The following is a 20,805-nucleotide window of genomic DNA, read 5'->3' as shown; positions in this document are numbered from 1 at the left end:
ATAATATGTGTTTCCTTCAATATTCAGTGTCAAGTTTCGTTTCATTTTAAATGTTACTGTAACGGCCGTTTTGTCTTCAATGGCAGACACTGCAAATTGACTTTTGAAGTAATCCCGGTATGGCTCTGTTGAGATAACTAAGTATTTGGTGGACAGTTTATGCAGTGGTATATTTTTGGTGCTTCCGGCGGAATTCACTGTATCATCGTGACTTATGACAGAAACATCTTCAGAGGCTTCAATCAACACCGACTTCACTTCTTTTTGGAAGCTTTTTAGCTCCAGTTCTCGTGGCAAAATGATGTGTACACTTGAGAGAAAAGTAACATTTCTGTCAACTTGGGACTTTAAGGATACCTCCAAACGTGGTGAAGTTGTGAAACTTATTTGAACACCTTTTTCAGAGGTCATGTAAACGTTGTTCGTTGTTCCGTAGTTATACATAAACAAGATGATAAATCTTCTTCCTCTGCTTCCTACAAAGTACATTGCAGGCTAGGTTAAATCATTTTGATACGACTTTTTTGTTTTTAATTTTAGTGTCTATTAGTGTTTTGTATTATCAAAATATTTAGAAGTGCTTAACCAGACACAGCTTTCTATCAAATTTATGTTATAGTGGAGTTCGAAATTTGTTTATATTATACATGTATATACATAAATGATTAATATTTGAAACAAGCAATTATTACAGTTTAACTTATGTATTATTACCAAAGGAAACATTTTGATCAGATATAAAATATAATGTTGTGAAAGTTTGGAAGTCAATCGTTGAAACTGCTGTTTTGAAAGAAAATAATATGGTTGTTAAATTATTATTTAAAGGAATCCATAACATAGATTTTAAAATATGTAACTATAAATAAAGTTGGCATAACTTTGGGCGTATTTGGAAAGCGATAGTTTGCGCCTCTATTATTGAAAAGGCAGTTTTAACTTGAATTACATCGTGTCTAAATTTAAATTTTCTGAGAAATTCCACGATTGGCTCTGATTTTGCAATTGTGGTTTTCGCAACAAATCGCAAGACAAAGGAAACCTAGCAAAAGCAGGTGTTACTTATCAATTCGTAGGGTTTGGTTTCGTATTCTAATACCAATAATTGTCACACAAACAATTGCATACCAAATATTTATAATGTGACTTTTGTATCATATTACAAGCAAATTGAAATCAGACCGTTCATAAATGTATATGTACAAATATCTATGCTGACTTGATATAGGATACTGTGTATTTATAACATAAAGCACGATTGTTTATGTATTTTTCAATTATCATACATTTAAGTGAAACAGAAAAAGAGTAAGCTCGTTATAAAAATTATTTTGATTTAAGCATATTTACCAAGAGTTTTATTCTGACCAGACATTGGATTTGGTGTTGTCAGTTTTTCCATAGATGGCGTCGAGTCTGATGATTCATGAAAAATAATAAAGATATTTTAGAAATGAAAAATATTATCACATAACTTTAAAAATTATACGTGCAACCTTTGTTTCAAATTGATTAATAGTTTATAAAGTTAGGAATACCAGAATACAAATGTGTTTGAAACTATTGTTTTCCTCATAAATCTTACAACTTCACTACTCTGATTATATTAGGTTTTCAAGGAACCTTTTTTTATGTTCATCCACTAAGTATGATTCTCACTATTTCGTACGGAAATTAATTGCAATTCAAAGCTCAGTAGAAACTGACAGAACCGAACATACATATTTTTTTTTATCTATTACATGTACATATACGAGGGTTGTTCGGAAATAAATGAGACATTTTCTCTTATTCTTTTAATGAAAAAGATAAACTCTTGAAATTTCACCAAAACGTAAATAAGGATAAAGATTATCAATGTGAAAAGTTTCTTGTTTATGGCATGGATAGACCATTCCTGGTAAGCTGACCAACGTGCCTTCGTCCAGTGTCAATCATATATATTTTTTATCTATTACATATACGTACATAAATGATAAATATTTCATAGAGATCCAGTCTATATTACATTTTAATTTATGTATTATTACCAAAGGAAACATTCTGATTAGATATGAAATATAATGTTGTTGAAACCGGTGTTTTGAAAAAAAAATTAGTATGGTTATTAAATTCATAAAGAAAATCCGTAAGATAGATTGTTAAAAACTGTAACTATAAATAAAGTTGGCATATTTTTGGGCGTATTTGGAAATCGATAATACTGCGCCTCTATCATGAAAACGGCGGGTTTAAACGTAAAGTGATGATATTTAACGTTTTATTTTGAATCACATCGTGTCCAAATCTAAATTTTCAACAACAAAAACAACCCACGATCAGCCCCAATTTTGCAATTGTGATTTTTGTAACAGATCGCATGACGGACAAAACCTAGCATATGCGGGTGTTATTTATCAATTATTTATAATGAGACTGTTGTACCCGATTACCTTATATAGGACATTGTATTTTTATAACATAAAAACACAACAGTTTGTGTATTTTTAAAATAATTATACATTTTTAGTGAAACAGAAAAACAGTCAGTTATTCTGACCAGACATTGAATTTGGTGTTGTCAGTTTTTCCATGGATGTCGTCGAGTCTGATGATTCATGAAAAAATAGTAAAGTTATTTTAGAAATGCAAAATATTATCAAAGAAATTATACGTGCAACCTTGGTTTCCAATTGATTTATAGTTTATATAGTTTACATTATTAAAAACTGTTGTTTTCCTCATAAATCATACAATTTCACTACTCCAATTATATTAGGTTTTCAAGGAGTCATATTATCATATTTACATCAACAAAGTATGATTCTCACTATTTTGTACAAAAATTGATTGCATTTCAAAGCTCTGTAGAAACTAACGAAACTGAAATCTACGCCCCGTTTATCGATTGATCGAAACCTTCATCAACCTTAGAAAGGTCAAGGACAACACGAAATATTCATGGTGATGCATATGCCAGGCTCAAACTTCCATAAAAAAACGATTTGGCTGTTTCTTTTATCTAACAAACTGATATACATGTACAAGAATTTAGCTGATACTACTTCATTTTTTAAAGATATACATATCTTGTTTTATTTGTTTGTGAATATATAATCATATTATATTGTTTAGCTAGAGAACACGCCTGACACTAACAAATGATATGCAATATATACATAACAGGTGTGGTCTATTTCTAAGTGCATGGAAATCATACCGGCTTCATAATGGTTTATTTTGGTACATTAGGGTAACTCGACTTATGGCGTAGCACCAACCCGATCAAAAACATATAACTCTATCACCTGATGATTTAGAATAACGAAAGCCGAACTTGATGAGTAAAAACTTCTTAATTAAAAGTAACAGAACTGAACTTTTTTGTAGAGCATCATTGTAAACTTCAGCTATACGGTAAGTCAATTGCCAAAACCACCACGAAAAAAGAACATATGTGAGAAAAAGTGGGTATATAATTTCATTGTTTTTCCTCGAACTGAAATTTCACACTTTCATTGGTTTAAACATGACACGTGACTGCCGGGTATATCTTTATGTCCGTCTCGTGAGAATTAATTTTCGGCAATATGACCTACTCCTCTCCTAGATGGTTTGGCCTCGCCTTGCCGTCTATGAGACTGATTAACCCGATATATTTCTGTAGTCGGTCAGTAACAAATCTAATAAGTAATAATTGCACCACACCGTTTTCCCCACGCTTAGTTTTGACCGGTATAGTAGTTATAACAGCAAATGCCTGTGCATAAATTACAGTAATTAATTAATCCTACATATTGAAAAATAAGCGATATACCGGTATCTCTGCATTTTTATGTGCAACGTTATCTGCGATTTAATGACGCATCTAGTATATTTATCTGCGGATATACAGAAGTAAAACAGGGTCGATTAATGTATTGAAAAAACATGTATCTAAACCTGATCTACAACGTTTTGATCAATCATTGATATATCAATGAACTCTACAGTGACCTTTAATACAAATATATAACGCCTATTTGAAATGGAATCACGGAAAACATAAGCATGAATTATTTTGAATCTTAAAGTTGTGTATAGATAGATTTCTGAATTTAAGGATGCTGGGTGATCAGCACTTTACTATCACATCTGCTTAAACTTTATACATGTATGTAACATTTTTGCAATGTACTATTTATTAGCTAGAAATCTAAATATTTGAACTTTGAATTTTGAGTTTGTTCCAATATCTCTTTGTGGAACTTTTATTCTACAAATTGCCAATACAATCCTGTAGTCTTAAACACACTTGTATCCTTGCCGTATTGAAAGTTTAAATGGTCTGTTTACTACAAATATATTGTTCCTGTCGCAAAACCTCAAATTTGCACTTCTTTTCATTAAGGAATGAAAGCTCATTATCTGATTATCTGATTATGATGAGGGAATGAAATACGGTCGGGAGTGTTCAAATCCAATAACACCCGACCGCATTTCATCACGTGAAAATATCTAAGGAAATCTACGATTAAATATTGAATTATCCATTAATGAAATAATTGAACTACACATTATAAAATCAATAAAATCCAACAGAGACAAAAACACTGGAAAATGTATTTATAACGTCAAATAAGTAGTGTCTCAGCTGAAGGATATCATTTTAGCATATCATTGTACTGATATTCTTTTTTTGCTTGAATTAGCTGTGATGCCTTAATAAGTTAGAGCAACTTTTCAATATTTACATGTTCGATTGTTATTACAAGAACAGTGTGCTTTTTTAAGGCATTTCGTTTAATTCGCATTATGCGATTATCTGTATTTTCTGTTTACAGGGCGCCGAAAAAGTTACTCTTTTTACTTATTAGCTCAATACATGTCATATTTTGACTTGTATTGATAAATGTTGACTTCATGCCAGTTTTGTTTCTTATTGACAATGATCTTAAAAAACCAGTTTATTACATGTGAAACTAAAATCTCCGATTTGGAGTATAAAAATCATCTTTTAATTCGTCTGACTGATAAGAAATTTGAATATGGGACATGAAGCTATCTTGAGTCATATCCGACGCAATGTAAATTGTTTTATTTAATGTTAACGCATCCATCGGTATTTTTTGTTTTAAATGATTATAACGTCCTCAGAAATATGATATACCTACCAATTTTGTTCGGCCCTTTGTGAGCCTTACGTGCATTCTTTGTCGGCTGTAACACACTTTGTTTTTGTTTGTTTGTTTGTTTTTGCAAACAAAAGATGCAGTTGGGGACAACTGACATAGAAAACCCGGATAAAAAAATGTGGCATACATTTAAATGTACATTATAAAATTAAGAGTATTATATAAAAAGAACAATTAATAGCAATTAACCTACCTGTGCAAATATCTAGCTCCTTTTTAAAATTGTTGACTTGGTTTTCAAGGAAAATCTCTCGTTCTAGATAATGATAACACATATTTAGAGAGAAGAAAAGCCAGCTTAATAAAAGGTGTGAACAGCTGATCAACAACTTTAATGTACAAATTATCTCGCTCAGATTTTTTTAAACACTTTTTGTTTTGAATTTTGGGTAAAATTAAATATCTTAAACATTCAATAGGTCTTCATTTATTAATAAAGATAACCGATTTGACTTTTAGAACTCAATAACTGGCGAAAGGCAAAAACAATACAAAAATGATCATTCAAATAGAAAAAAAACTGCGGCTAAAACTAAAATATAACAATAAAGTTTTATTTTCCCATTATTTTTCGTTAATGTCAAGACAAAAAAGGAATTGTAAAAAATATTTTTGTCTCTTAGAAATAAATCTGTGTTCAATTTTGTTTTATAATATTTCAGTTACGATTTCAAATTGCGGGCCAAAAAAAATAAAATAAAAACGACAACAATAAAAAAAAACCCACCAAAAACAAGCCCCCCAAAAAAGAAAAAAAAACCAGAGAAATAAAGTGCAAACATGCATTTTAAATAATCAAAATCATAAATTAAAATCAATGCACACTCATACATTTTCGTGCATGTATGTTTACGAATTGCGCAAATGTGTGCATATACTGGTATACTTTACTTGCATATTCTCACAAAAAATAAAATACCATGATATGTTTAATACAAAAGTGTTTTGCTTTGGGTTTTTTTTTGCAAAATGTAAGACAGCTGTACTAAACAGATCACCCAGTTTATTTTTGTGGGTTTATGATAGCAAAGTAAACCAGTTGCATTCGCATATTGGCACAGTATCATCCATTGTGAAATTGTTCTAATTTACCGTAGAGTTTCTGGTAATAAAACTCTGTCTGCTTCGTTGTAACTTGGTCTCCCCTGTTGTTTTCGTATAAAGGTTGGCTACTGATATCACCATACAGAATCATAAAAAATATAGTCTGAAACATCATGGAACAAGCTAATTTGTCCATCGTTGTTTTACAACTGAAACGCATCAATTACAAATATTGTATAAATATGTTCATACTTATTAACGAAAATTATTATTTAATAATATTAATTACGGGTGGATAATTTATGTTGTATTTATATTTTATATACACGACCTGTGAAAACGAATACATTATTTCTTTAACTCGTCTTCAATAGTCAGTCAGAGCAAAATAAAAAAAAACTTTTGCAGCTATATAACGTCGTGACAAATACGGGACATCAATAGATCATGCTGGTATATTGAAAAGGAATAGAGAAAGAGAGAGACAGATGGACACACAGAGAAAGAGAGAAGGCCAGATAGAGAGAACACACAAGAAATAATACAACAAAAAGCAGGTCGACACTTTAAACAACGTGAAATAAAGTACTCGTCACCGCGAGTAAATCAGGTTTGCAGCCAGGAAGAACTTATTAAATTACATGCACCCTATGTATTGTACTTATATCAGATACGACATCATAACATCGTTTTAGAAATGTTGTTAATCTTTAAATCAGTCTTGTTTGAATACCTTACAACACATACAGAATATGGCGTGTGTTATGTAAGGTACACCCGCCATTTGGTCATTTAAAGTTCTAACTGCATTGTGTCAAATTTTAATTACAAACGCAGAGGGGTATTTAATAGCTATGTGACCGCGTAGATTTGACGGTGCTAGAGAATTCTTCTGGATCTGCATCGGTCGTGTGCAGTACGAACCGGGTGAGGGAATGTTGGTGTAAAGGGTATAAGGTGTAAGCGCGCTGTAGGCCGTAAGGTAATAACGAAGTGTAGCTTTGCCGTATTCCTGAGGGTCTACCAGTATACAGTTCCAGAGAAATAAACAGGCAATTGATGTAGGATTCCATTTTTATTGGTCGAGACTCAACGATGGCAACATTATAACAACTTAATAGGCAGGCATATTACAAACAAGTCGGATATGGCCAGTAGTAGCCTTCAGACTCAAACTCTGGGTGAGTCGGACGTGGCCGAGGCTGGCCGCCGTATTCCACACTGCCGAATGACAATCGTACATAACTATATATAAGAATCTGAACAATGGGTGATGACATAAGTAAGCTGAGTAAAATATTGACAGTTATAAAATGATTAAATAAACTCAATGATTCTTTGATGTCCAAGAAATGAAAAACCGATAATTACACAATGTTGTTTTAAGAGATTAACAGTCCTTGAGACATGGCACTCTGTCTCTTTGAGATCACATATAGAGTCCGAAAAGTGTCAATCAGTAAATAACTTTGTAAGAAATAAATTGAGAAATAATATTACAAAACAGGTGTTGAATTTTAAAAGTAAAGTCCAATATAAAGTTATAATTGAACAGTGAATTTTGCACTGTGATAGCTACATACGAAAACAAAATAAGTAAACATACACAAAAACGATGATTTTAACTTTAACTCCATGTAACATCAAACTTGGCTATTTAATGATCAAAACCAAACATAAAAAAGTGAATGCGCCTCCTTCTCTACCAGTTTCTAACTTTGCTTTTAGTTACATGTTCAGTTTTATTTCGTTTAAAAACGGAACATATGTTTACAGACCCCGAAACATACTACTTCACCTAAAAAGCGTATAGGAAGCATGCGATTTTCGTATCATATAAGAATCGTATAGTTCCGTGCGAAATACGTATCATAAAAGAAACATATTATATCATCTGAAAAACGTTCCGTACCGTATGAGAGCGTATCGTATCGTACAAGCGAATAAGAACTGTATGAAAAGCGTGCGAAAAACTTTTTATGAGAACTTTACTTCCCTGTATGTAACGAGTAACGATAACTGATTCCGGGGGAAGGGGGGGGGGGGGGCACATGGCCGGATGATTTTTTTTCTACAATTGCTTTGGAGAAATTCTAAAATGATAAATTTATTTGATCACAAAATATGAGTGCATGCTTGATCATACAAGAAACGTATCGTATCACCCAAGAAGCGTATTATATCGTATGAAAAACGTACCGTACCGTGTGAGAAAAGTAACGTACAAGACACGTTTCAGAGTCTGTAGCATATCACATATCCGAGGACTTTCTAAAAAATGATTACGTACAAACCAAATTTGCATTTTTTTCTTTAAAAAAATAACCCTCATTGAATTACGTTTACGCAGACTTACTTTTTTGTAGTATCGTTGAATTTATTGCAGTATCTTGTCGTAATGACTTCACCAAAATACCTACCAAAACTGAACCTCCTATTCGTCTAACATGACATATCTTGATATTTAAAGATTTATTTTGTCTTCCTTGTCGGACGCTTCGATGGTTTTCTTTGCAAAAGGCTCGCAGAGCAGATGACACTTAAACAACTCAATGAAAACATAGTTTAAAAAAAAGTATTTATTTAAACTATTGCTAGAGGAATTAAATAACATTACCAACATTTTAAATCATAAGTCTTTTTTAAGAACCCACAATTATATAGATCTGATGTTATATAATGTCTCTTTACATCCGAATGGAGGTATTTAACTATTTATTACTCTTCTCATGTTCTGCTATCTGCTTCACATAGATCAATAAAGTCCATGGTCTGGAATACATTTATTTAACAATAATATGCCCGTTGCGTAAACACATTTCCATGTAGTGCATTCGTTTTCTCCTGATCGGTATTCTAATAATATCCTTCTGATCACCTCCTTTTATTCACAAAATAAATAATCGTTCAGGTCTGCATTGAACCCATAGAAAAAATTACACCAGTTAAATTATCATTTCTTTTCGGTCATAGAATATTGCTTAACATTGCCACCTAGATTGGTAGAAAACATGCGAATGAAAATTAATGACAAGTAAAGGTACATAAGTACGTGTATGGATCATGTCCCCAACCAACTATAGAATATGTGAACATTATCACATCATGAAACAAAAACTAAGTACATAAACAAATCATGCAGAGTTACTTGTGCAAAAAACCAAGGTCAAGCATCATGTCATTTTATAGCAAATTGCAAAAAATTGCAAAAAATGCACACAACTAGAAAGGTTAACAAAAAATACTGTACATCATCAAAAAAATCCTCAATTGGCCAGTAGATCATAACCAAATACTAGACATGAATGAGTACCGTACATACACCATACCAGAAATCAATAACAATAAAGTACCAATATGGAGGGTGCTACCCCCCCCCCCCCCACCTCCCCATTCCTTTTTTTCTGTGATTTATATATGACATAATAACACACATTACCTATGTTGTTGCATGTTCAATAAGCTATGCATAAGAATAATGTAATACATCGATATTGGGTGTTCTTATATTAAAATAAAGTACTTTAAGAGATTTTGTATGTCATATTTTAGATTTTTATACACAAAATGTAGTATGTTAGAATGTGCATGTCAGTGCATAGTTCATGTTCATATACTGATGAATGATTTATGAATATAGTTTTTGAACTTATTTTAATTAAACATTTTATGAAGAAGTAATGAAGATAAAATTGGACAATTCATGATGTGTTTAAAATAATGAATATTCATGAATGTTTCTGTTTATGAACTATTCATGAAAGATGATAATCCATGAAGGTCATCAACTTCTTTTCATGAACTCATATTCATGATTCAAATTGCTCAATTTTAACTTCATATGATCTTCATGAACATTTCCTGATCAAGTTCCTGAATATTGTTTATGAATTATTTCAATCAAATCGTGATACGTCATTTTTCACCAACAGTGATGCTATTATAATATGACGGGTTTTAAAACCAATTTTGTCTTGAAAAATATTCCCCATTTTTAAGACTGATAACTGAGGCTGAGTGGTATAACATGTTCTTTTTTATTCTATAAAGTTTACCTATATTCATTGTACATGTGTAAGACCCATTGTTTACTCATTTTAGTAATTTGTTTTAACTTGTCTTTGATTAATTGCTTAAATGATTTTTAACACTTTCCCGGTACCACCCTTCCCCAATTCAGCAAATGCTATCAATGTTCTTTGGTTTAACTTCCTAATGACTGGGTATTACATGGGTAAATCTATCGTTTACATTCATATCTTTATTCACATGTTTATCAAAGAACAAGGGTTATTCAGAAATTATTGAGACAACACGAATATGTCCCTTTTTAAGTGACGAATGAGGAAGAAAATTAGCAAACACATTAAAGAAACCACAATAGATAATAAAACAAAGTAAAATGAAAAATTAATATTTTGTTTACAAAGGTAAATAAAAAAATTCATGGTCGGGGTATCAGTTGCAGGCAAACAGTCGAAGAATAAGAAAACATTTTCTTTTTAAGTGTCCGTAGATTTAAAATTCATGAGGGAGAAAATAAATTAATATAATTATGTCCCTTTTTTATTCTATTTATCGTTACTACCTTTTAATCAAATTTCACCAGTGTTTGAGTTAGAATACGAATATGGCATAGATATATTAACTAAACAATAGAGATCTGACAGCAACAGTACATGCATATTGAATTTTGACGTCAAGGCGGCGTAGCGAATATAAACCAAATTGGTGGCAATCTCGGAAAAATACCTAAAACTATACGATGGCACGGAAAAAAGAGAGTCAGTTTATTGTCCTTTTTTCAGTGATTGGTTAACTAGAACTGAGACAAAAGGACTGATTTAAAATATCAACTATTTTTTACACACTAAGCGATGTCAACAGATGAAAAATATGTACATGAAATGTCTGAAGTTTTATTTCACAGTAATTATGACTCTCGGTTAGAAATAATTCGATTTTTTTTTTCACGAAAATCGAGAATGGAGTGAATATGAAACATTTCACCTCTTGAAATGAAACAAACGATTGCAAATGATAAACAAATTCTGACTTCCGTTCCTTTGTAAAGTGTTTAAAACATTGAAGCAATGAGAAGCGTTATAATAACATTGTGATAAGTTTGCAGTTGGCCAGATCACTGGGCGAAGGCAATTCGGTTCAGGAATGCCTTAATCATGCCATGGACAGGAAACTTTTCACATTGATAAACACTATCCTGATGTACGTTTTTGTAACATATCAAGGTTTTATATTTCCCCCCATGGATATAAGGGTAAATGTCTCAATAATTTGCGAACAACTCTCGTACAACAGTTTACATTTGACCTTTTGATTATTTCGATGTGGTTCACTGACCCCGGCATTACGTAATGCAAATAACGATAATATTAAAATTTATATCGACACCCAGAATTATGATAATCTGCTTATTAGGACATAACCTGAAATTCCATGCATTGTCTGATTAACAAGATGTGTAAAAAGCAATCGCATTTGTACATATCGAGTACGTTTATCTTTTATATTTGGACTGATATACTACATGTATTATATGATTTTATTTAAGCTTTTGAACAAGAATCAACCTTTTGTACGATGCATTTACTACTTTTGTTATTTCATGTGCAAATTCAATGCACAGTGACCCGTTTCTTGTAAAGAGTTTGTATAATGAAGTGTACCGTACTGTGCTACCAGCTGAAGGATAATACAATTTTTTGTGTTTGCCCATTACAAAAGTAGTAAGATCTTGTGCATAACTCATTTATTCCACTGATTTGTAACCATTCAGTTTGATAAGTCATACTGGAAGCAGAGGATTTTCTTAAGTGTATTAGTCATGTTTAGTTCATCTTGTGCAGAAAGTACTAGAAAATTCGTACGTTTAGTCAACTGTTACTCCAGCATACGTCAATCCAAAGCGTTCACTCTTCAATGAAGATGCTGTGAATTCTTCCTTCACAAGACCCTATTGATCTAACGTTGTACGTAATGTTACCACATTTTATTTTTCAAAGACTACATTGCCCTTGCTTATAATCGTGCTACTTATATGGAATTCATCTTTCAAAGAATTCTTAATCATTTTAGACGCATATAATGGTCACATCCACCTGATTCGACTTTTCAAATAGTTATCGAGGTAATTATTGAGTACTGGCACATGTACGACAGTCATATATAAGCCACCTAACGATGAACTTTTGAAATGTAAACCGAAGGTTGTATTAAGGTGTCTTTGATTCAATAGAGTATGTGTGACTACTGAATATTTTGGTGTCAAAAGATTCAAATTCGTGCCAACATCGAGTTCGAGTTACAGTTCCGACAATGTAGGTAATGTTCGCGTGATGCAAATAAGAGTGTCTTTGTCATCCAAACTCGGCGATATAATAGCTGTACTATCAAAGCTGTCAGTTGACGGTAACTGTTCGATAAAATATCCTACACTGCAAACTGACTTTTGAAACCGTAAACTGGCTCTGTCGAGATTACAACACCTGACCAATATTCTATTACGATCCTTATGAGCACCTACCCTTATACAAAATATCGTTTAAACTAAATATTTGGTCCTTAATACAGATGTTCTTATTAACCATGTCCTAAAACATCATTTTTTCAAAAATTACAAGGCAACAAAGGGTTGCCTGTTATTCAAAATGACCGCCACCATTGTTGACAAATCGTTAAATCGACATTCTGAATTGGTTTTGGATTGTTTATATGAATTTAATCCTAATCAAGAGTCAAAGTCGTACTATACCATTTTCCAGGGACAGTAAAGGTTTCATGATGGGTAGTACATTTTTTTTAACAATATCATTCTGCTATTTTAACACTTTCCATTTCTAAGACTAGTCGTTAAGGCCAAATGGTATGATATGCTAGTTTTTCCATTCGATGTACATGTATAAGATCCATTGTTTACTTCATTTAACAATCAACTTTAACTTGTCTTTGGTAATTGCTAAAATGCTTTAAAATAGCTTCACCGTAACCGTCTGTCCCTCATTTAGCAGATACTCTCAATACTTTTACGTCCCAAATGGACTGGGACTTTTATGTTTTTATCTATCCTAAACATTCATATCTAACATATGTTTATCAAAGTACAAAGAGTTTCACATTCAACATATTGTTTATTTTGAAGTGTTTCACTAACCCTGGCATGATGTAATGCTGATACTGGAAAATTATAATTCATATCAACATCTACATTTCTAATAAACCAATTACTGAAGCTTTAGATATAAGTTCTTGCCTAGTCCCATTGTATCGCGTCAAGAGTATACGGTAATCATTTAAGTTCAGATCATTTTATATCGAAACAGTAAAATGCACATGGAATTGCGGCTTGCGGCGGTTGTAGTTTTTCCTCTGTATGTTAAATTGCTTGCCCTAGCAAGCAATCACGTTTACATATCAACTACGTTTGTCTTGTGAATTTGACGAAATACATTTTTTGTATAAACGTAAACGTGACTACCGGCTAAATTTTTGTGTCTGGCAGTTGAGAATATGTTCAACGATATGGCCGACACTTTTAATGCTAATATCAATTTTTAGTTGTGATTTCAAAGCGTTTGCTAGGAAATGACAAATAAATTTATTTGGAAGATTTAAAAAATATACAGGTTTATATATTGATTTCGATATCTTATGTTGCTGAAAAAAGTGACCTTGAAATATTTGTCCTCCACTTAAATGCGTCCTCTGCAGATGTTATCACTCACTAGGTAATTTCCGCGTTCTTATACATAAACAAATTGCCATTGACATGTCAATAATTTGATTATAATAGTAAGGATATATTTTTTTGTTTTTTTTTGTTTTGTGATATTGATATGTACAGTATTGAGGTCAGTGAAGGAAGCATCTGCACAATTAAGCGTCTTACTTTCTTAAAATCAAAACAGTAAAATTTGGTATAACATGACAGACACCTCGGGGAATTATCACGTGATATGCATGAATAGCCATCATGTATTCCTCAATAAAAATAAAATAGAAGAAAACAACTCAACATAATAATGAACATATCGATTAAAACACAACATATTTTTTAATTAAAAGCTTAGGTAATAAGTTTTTTTTTCCGTCAAATGGTTTTTACTTAAGTTCTAATAAAACATTCTGTCTTTCGGCTTTTTGTACAGAGGACGGTATGTTGCACCAAAGCAATACAGAAAATCTTATTCTAGCAGCACTTAAAATTATGTACTTACATGAAATAACGTTCAACTCCTGATACGTTTTCAATGTGACATTCAAAATGAATTGTCGTTTAGTCAGATTGTTTTCTATGTCGGGAACGATAGAAAATAGCTTAGCCGGAAATAAGCTGAATACACAACTTTCAGTAAATAAACAATTGAAATTAAAAAGAAACCAAATAACATAATAACAAAAACCCAAATAGCATATCTATGAGAATTCTTAAGAAACCTAAAAATTCGTAGAATTTGTTTTGTTATATTTTGATTTGTTTTCAATGCTTTCCAATTTAGTTTACAGGCATTCAACTTCCAGCCATGACGTCATATGTGTGTGTAAATCTACGCTACCTAGTAACAGAGTAAAAAAAAATGTTTGTGATCTTTTTTTATTTGTTTGTTTTTTGTTAGTATGTCGTATCTAAAACGTTTTATCCATAAGTTAATAATGGCGTGTATTTCTGTAGAACGTGAATGCTTTGAAAACATCCCTTAGACCGAGTCTTGGTAGAGTAAGACATGCATTTGCGTAAAAGAAATGTTGTTTATGATTATTTATTCAAAAATATGTCGTTGTCTTTCACAGGTATTCCAGCCACCTGTTGATACAGATATTAAGACACATTGCCTTCGTAGCATCCGACATTCAGCCTTTCAATTATGGAGTTTACTGAGTGAGGCTGTCTTCATGTGTGCCTCGAGTCTCCTATACCCTACTGTGTATTTACAAACAGGACCTGCACCAGGACATGGACCGTAATCAGTTACTTTGTATTACAGAATATGTACTCTGTTAAAGATGTCAATATTCGAGATCAAATAATTATAAAACAAAAAAAAAAAAACAGTCCAGGGTTATTAATTTCAAACAATTTTTCGCTCAAAATCTCCGACACAAATGACCCCGACTTTAAAAAAATAAAGGACTGCGAACGATAGCATTATCTAGCCGCCTAACTAAAAGTCAGTTTTTGAAAGTTGTCTAATTAAAGTATTTTTTTTATAATAATGTAAACATTGATGTATATTTTCATTTAATATAAATGATTTGGTCAAACAAAGAGAGATAACTTTGTATTTTGGGTTTAAATAGTTCATTTCATAATAGAAAATAACGGAAAACGGAAATGATTTTTTAAACATACCCCCCCCCCCCCCCCCCCCGTGAAACAAAAATTCCTTTTGAGGGGTTTTAATAAATATATATCGTAAATATGTTATTATTAAGTTGTTTTTCACATCTTGGCCACCAAATAATATTTTCCTCTCTCATAGAGATTGATTTCAATAAAAAAAAAATCTAGACCCTGTTTTGGAAAACTTTTGTTTAAAAATGGATAATTTGAACACAAATTTTATTTTGATATAAATTGATTAGGATTTGATTATACTTTTTAGTAGAAAACTTAGTTTTTGAATATCTGACAGAAATTCCGAAATATTTAGATGTAAAATGTAGGCGGGAAACGGGCGTTAGCGTTCGCAGTTCTTCAACGTCTAAACTGTTTTTTTCTAATGGAGAAAATATAGATAATATTAGATTTATGAGAAAACAAAATAAAGATTGTGTCATATAGTTCGGCTAAGAAATCACTTATCCCTTATTGAACCCATTACTTTTACTTTAAGTATCATTGTAAATATCACACTCTATATCTATCAAATCACCGAACCTTCTACCCGCTAGTCCTTTTTGCATTAGTTTGGAAACAACAGTCCAGAGAGAAGGACAAATATATAATTCCATATTTATGTTGTATTAGTTCAGTTGACTCCTGATTGTTGTGGGAATACTTTTCTACGATGAGTTTTTTTTTCAGTCATTTAATTTCGTACATGTATGTTCTGAAATATGAAACAAGGATACATTCATTGATTAGTTTTTAGTTTTATGCATATCTTTCATACGTGATTGAGTGTTAAACTTAAAACATATCATTTTGCTCATTTCAATTTTTCCTGAGAATAGTGTTATGCAACATTGCATTTGCGTATAATTTACGTGTACAATGTATGTTAGAATATATGTTTTTTTCAGTGTGTCGTATCTAAAACTTTGTTTATTTGTAAGTAATAAATGGCGTGTATTTGCCTCTTTACCTGGATTTATGCCTTAGACTAAGGTAATACCGCACTTTTTTTTTTTGTTATATATAATTCACTGTAGCCAGGGGATGTGTGTCTTTGAAACTCTCTAGCTAGAAATTCCTATTTCCCATTTAGCACCAGCCTCAGTTGTCATTCAGCATCAGTAGCTTCAATTCACTCCTTTTTGAGGACAATCATCAATTTCTGAGGAAAATTACTACTCAGAATGTGTAAAATTTTCTACATAACTGGTATTTTTGAGTATTCGTTCATTTCATTCAAGACTTTTGAGCTTTTAAGACCTCTTCCAGCTAAATCCCGGCAAAGGGTTGACATTCCGCACTGTGTACATGTTGCACCATCACATGTCAGAAATGTACTAAGGGAAAGCTTACTATTTCCAATCCACCTACGTTTCATGCCATTGTACCTCCCGTCTGTAACTTAAAATTTCACTGTGCAAAGACAACACAACAGTCAAAGCCGCTTCTTTCACATTTAACTTCTGATTATCATAGACTGTACCGCCAACGGAGATCCCGTATTTTCCGTGCCTCACTGCAGTCCAAATTGCAACGCGGTTTAAACATGTGTCTCAGATAAAACCACATACCCCAGCGGTAGAGTTGTCCGGCAAATTCACATTGTTGCGGTCTTGACGATAAATTGCAGGTGAACAAAAGTATCGGACTGAAACGCGAGTTATCTCCCTCGACTTTAAAAATAATTAAAAGCTACACGACACTACACGTATATATCATTTTAATTAATAGGACTCTCTAGAATAACATACGGAATATTTTGAAAATGTTAAATCCATAGTTGTATTTAAAATTCTTAACCAACGCTCTATAAAGGACATATCCCATGTTTTTTTCAATTATCAACATTTTTCAAAAGAAATTATTCTATATTCATTAAAATGAAGTTTATAGTCGTTTATTTAAAATAATCTGGTTAATTCGCTAGTTTGAAAGCTATGGAATTCAAATGTCGCGATATGCATATTTTCTCTTTCGATCTACCCGCCATTATGTGTGAGGTCATATGCGACCTCGAGCGAGAAGGTGCTGCTTGCCATCTTTTTAATAAGATTAGATTTAAACTACAATTAAACTAATTATCACCTATCTATAAATTATCATCTATAAAATTGCCGATAACGTGGAGTGATGGTGTTTTGAGTCTCCTATAGATAAATACGGACATGTGATCTTACAGACAAAACAACTATTCACAAAAACGATTGTTTCTGCTTTATATATTTATACAGTGTAATATGAAGTAAAGAACCTTCGAAAGTTGTGACCACTCACGAACGAAGGAACAAACTTCTTGTGAACCACAGTTTTATAACAACGCACATTATGAGTCATATAAAGAACGTCAAAGAAAAAAAAAATTATTGTAGATTTTGATATAATAAACACGTTACCGATGTTTATTGAGCTAATATCAATACTTATTAAGTTGTGTTTACCATGTTTACACGTCGACCAATCTGATTATTTTTGCAGACTTCATCGTCACTTCATCGGTTATAACATCGACTTTTATCCGTACTGGTGGCTTAAACATGTACGACTGAATAGTAAAATTCTTTTAATTTAGTTAACGTCGAAAAAACCAACATTGATGGTAAATAAATGTCAAACCTCTAAGGAAGGTAGTGCTAATTCTACCATTTGTTTACAATTAGATGTTCGAAGAAGGTTCGCTCTTGATACCAATGTTGATAAGGTCGAAAGACTTAAAGACATTCTTTAAATGGAAGTAACTAACATATATTCAAATTTAATTCACGGATGTAACGATTTTTTCAAACAGTTTTCTGGAAAATATTTTATGTTTCATATTTACAATGAGGGATATACTGTGCAGACCGGAACATGTTCTGAAAATAAGATTCCGAAAAATAAGGGATCTGAAGGGACCAAAGCTGAAAACATCCATGATTTGTTACCTTTTTATTGTTCATCCAATTTCCAGTATTTTCAGTTTATAGTTAAGAATTAAGAGTACAATTTAAAAAATATGGTCCGAGGAGCCACTTTTAGATTACATGTATCATTATGACATGTATCACAAAAGCTAATGTCCATAAATGGATGATCTCAACTTCGCACAGTGTCAAGCTTTTTCCGTAAAGTCTGTTGTTTGTTGTGTTCAGATATTTCGAATCGGTGTTTGTATGAAGCGGTTATTTGTCCTGTCCATCGGTTACATGTTTTAAAAACTACGAAACCTGGAAACAGTACTGCCATCTACTATCTAAGGTATGTACATAACAGATTTAAATCTCTTAATACACAAGAATTGCAAACAGAAAGGAAATAAAAACCTGAGGAGTATCGCAAGTCTAATTTTCTGGTAGAATACTTGAGTATTTAAAAGTGAAAAATTTTGAACATGATAGTTATACACGAACAAGCCATTTTACCTGCAAAAAGGGGGATCCTGGTACTTGAAGTAAGTCTGGGTAAAACATAAACAAATCTCTTATAAATTAAAATAATACTTGCACTCAAGGCCGTGAAATGGTCTTATTAACAAATTAAAGAAATTGGATTTACAGTAAAAACTGAGGGGACGGTCACATTGTTCTCTTTTAATTGTCCATTACTGAGAAAGAAACCCTTACAACAATAGTTTACAATAAAGAATACTAGACACTGTTATATCTTGTATCTATGGGATTGGGAACGGATAATTAGATGATCACCTAGCTAAAGTTTATTTCAATTAAATGCAGATTTTACATGTAAGGACCTGAAAATGATAACTTTATGATTATTCAAAGAATTTAATTTCAAGAGTTATCCCGCTTTTCACAATGATCGATAATCACTATAGCTATAATCATACGAAGTTTCTTGAATGATAAATGCGTCCTTTCTTACATATCATTTTTTAAAGATTTTCTTAAAAAAAATAAAAGATATATTTGGATATAAAGTTCTGAAGGTATCTTTCTTTGGATATTTAAAGATCTTACAAGTTCATAGATGGAAAAATGTTAATAACATATGTTCTTATCTTATATAATACAGAATCTTTGAGAAACAAAAATAAGAATTAAAAGTGGGGCTTAAAGGGCTGTCAAAAATCCCTTCCTTTTTGTTGAAAACAAAAACAGTTCTAGTTGGTTTTATGTTACAATCCTAAGATTGTACACATTTAACTAACACCTACTTTTTAAAAATTTGAATATACATTTATTTAATGGAAATTACCAGAAGCAACACCAGTGCAGTTACACTTCCTCGAAAAAAATATTCATATACTCAAGTAAGTTAGAATTAAAGAGACAACAAAATTATTTTTCAGATTGTTCTGAAAAGATATATAAAATACGCTAGTCATTTAAATAAAAAGAAATGGACGATTCAAGATCATGAATTTGCTTTAGATTAACTGATTTATTCTCAGTTATTGCCTTAATATTAAACTAACGAACAAAACCCGTTGGCAATCACTTCGAGAATAGACCATAAACTATGGGACAAACACTTCCCACAGTTCCATGACAGTTTAAAAACTCTGATAGAAATCTATTTTATTTATTACCTGGTGTGAAACTTTATCAGAATCATTACAGGTACTTAACGATGATTTATTATTGTTTACAAAACACCTAAAGCTAACGTTATCATCTTTTATTATATCTAATCCTTCTCAACTCCACTTGATGACCATGATACGCATTAAATATTAATTGATTTATGACGGGGGGGGGGGGGCAGGTACAGCAGGGTAGCTGATTGCCTGGTTCTTTTTACCTTGTTTTGTTTTAATGTTTATTAAAAGATATACACAGCAGACATGATTGTCATAAAAACAATGATAAAATAGGTTTCAGTATCTAGCATGGACAATTGTACAGGCCCGACTAACCGTTACTTTTATAAAAAAAAAATTAAAATACTGGAAGCCTGGTGAACCAACACGGTTGCACCTCTAGGACTCAAGAAAAAAAACATGTTGTTCGTGTTCAGCTAAGTGAAATTAAAACGAACAACAATGTGCTATTTAACCTGACTCATACCTGCCAGTAACATTGCCATCCTGTAATGGCCCTAAAGCATTAAAAACGCAAAATGATCTTAAACGTAATAACATAGACAGACATGAAAGATTACTATTGAGTGTAAGTGCACGAGCTGATTAATTCTCATTGAATGCTATTTGTTGTTTTTCAACTGACAAGTACATTGTTTTGACCTTAATGAAAGATCATGCACAAGCATACGAAGACTTGTCACACTTTAACTACGGCGAATAATTCAGAAATAATTCTT

At 32.0% G+C, this 20,805-nt stretch overlaps 1 protein-coding gene across 1 annotated transcript in view; it reads right to left on the bottom strand.

Annotated features, from left to right (window-relative positions):
- The window catches only part of LOC105332273 (ficolin-2), an 82,024-nt gene extending 73,427 nt beyond the window's left edge, over positions 1–8,597 (bottom strand). Inside the window, exons 1-5 of the mRNA XM_066067175.1 lie at positions 8,554–8,597; positions 8,402–8,468; positions 6,246–6,406; positions 5,347–5,409; positions 1,351–1,416 (exon numbers count right to left, since the gene is read on the bottom strand). Of these exons, the coding sequence (XP_065923247.1) occupies positions 1,351–1,416; positions 5,347–5,409; positions 6,246–6,406; positions 8,402–8,448 (337 nt within the window). The 5' untranslated portion in view covers positions 8,449–8,468; positions 8,554–8,597. The remainder of the gene's footprint in view (positions 1–1,350; positions 1,417–5,346; positions 5,410–6,245; positions 6,407–8,401; positions 8,469–8,553) is intronic.
- Between the last annotated feature and the right edge of the window lie 12,208 nt (positions 8,598–20,805).

Source organism: Magallana gigas, chromosome 1, assembly GCF_963853765.1.
Source record: "Magallana gigas chromosome 1, xbMagGiga1.1, whole genome shotgun sequence".
In the NCBI taxonomy this organism is placed as follows: domain Eukaryota; kingdom Metazoa; phylum Mollusca; class Bivalvia; order Ostreida; family Ostreidae; genus Magallana; species Magallana gigas.
This window is presented reverse-complemented; position numbering and strand designations above follow the sequence as displayed.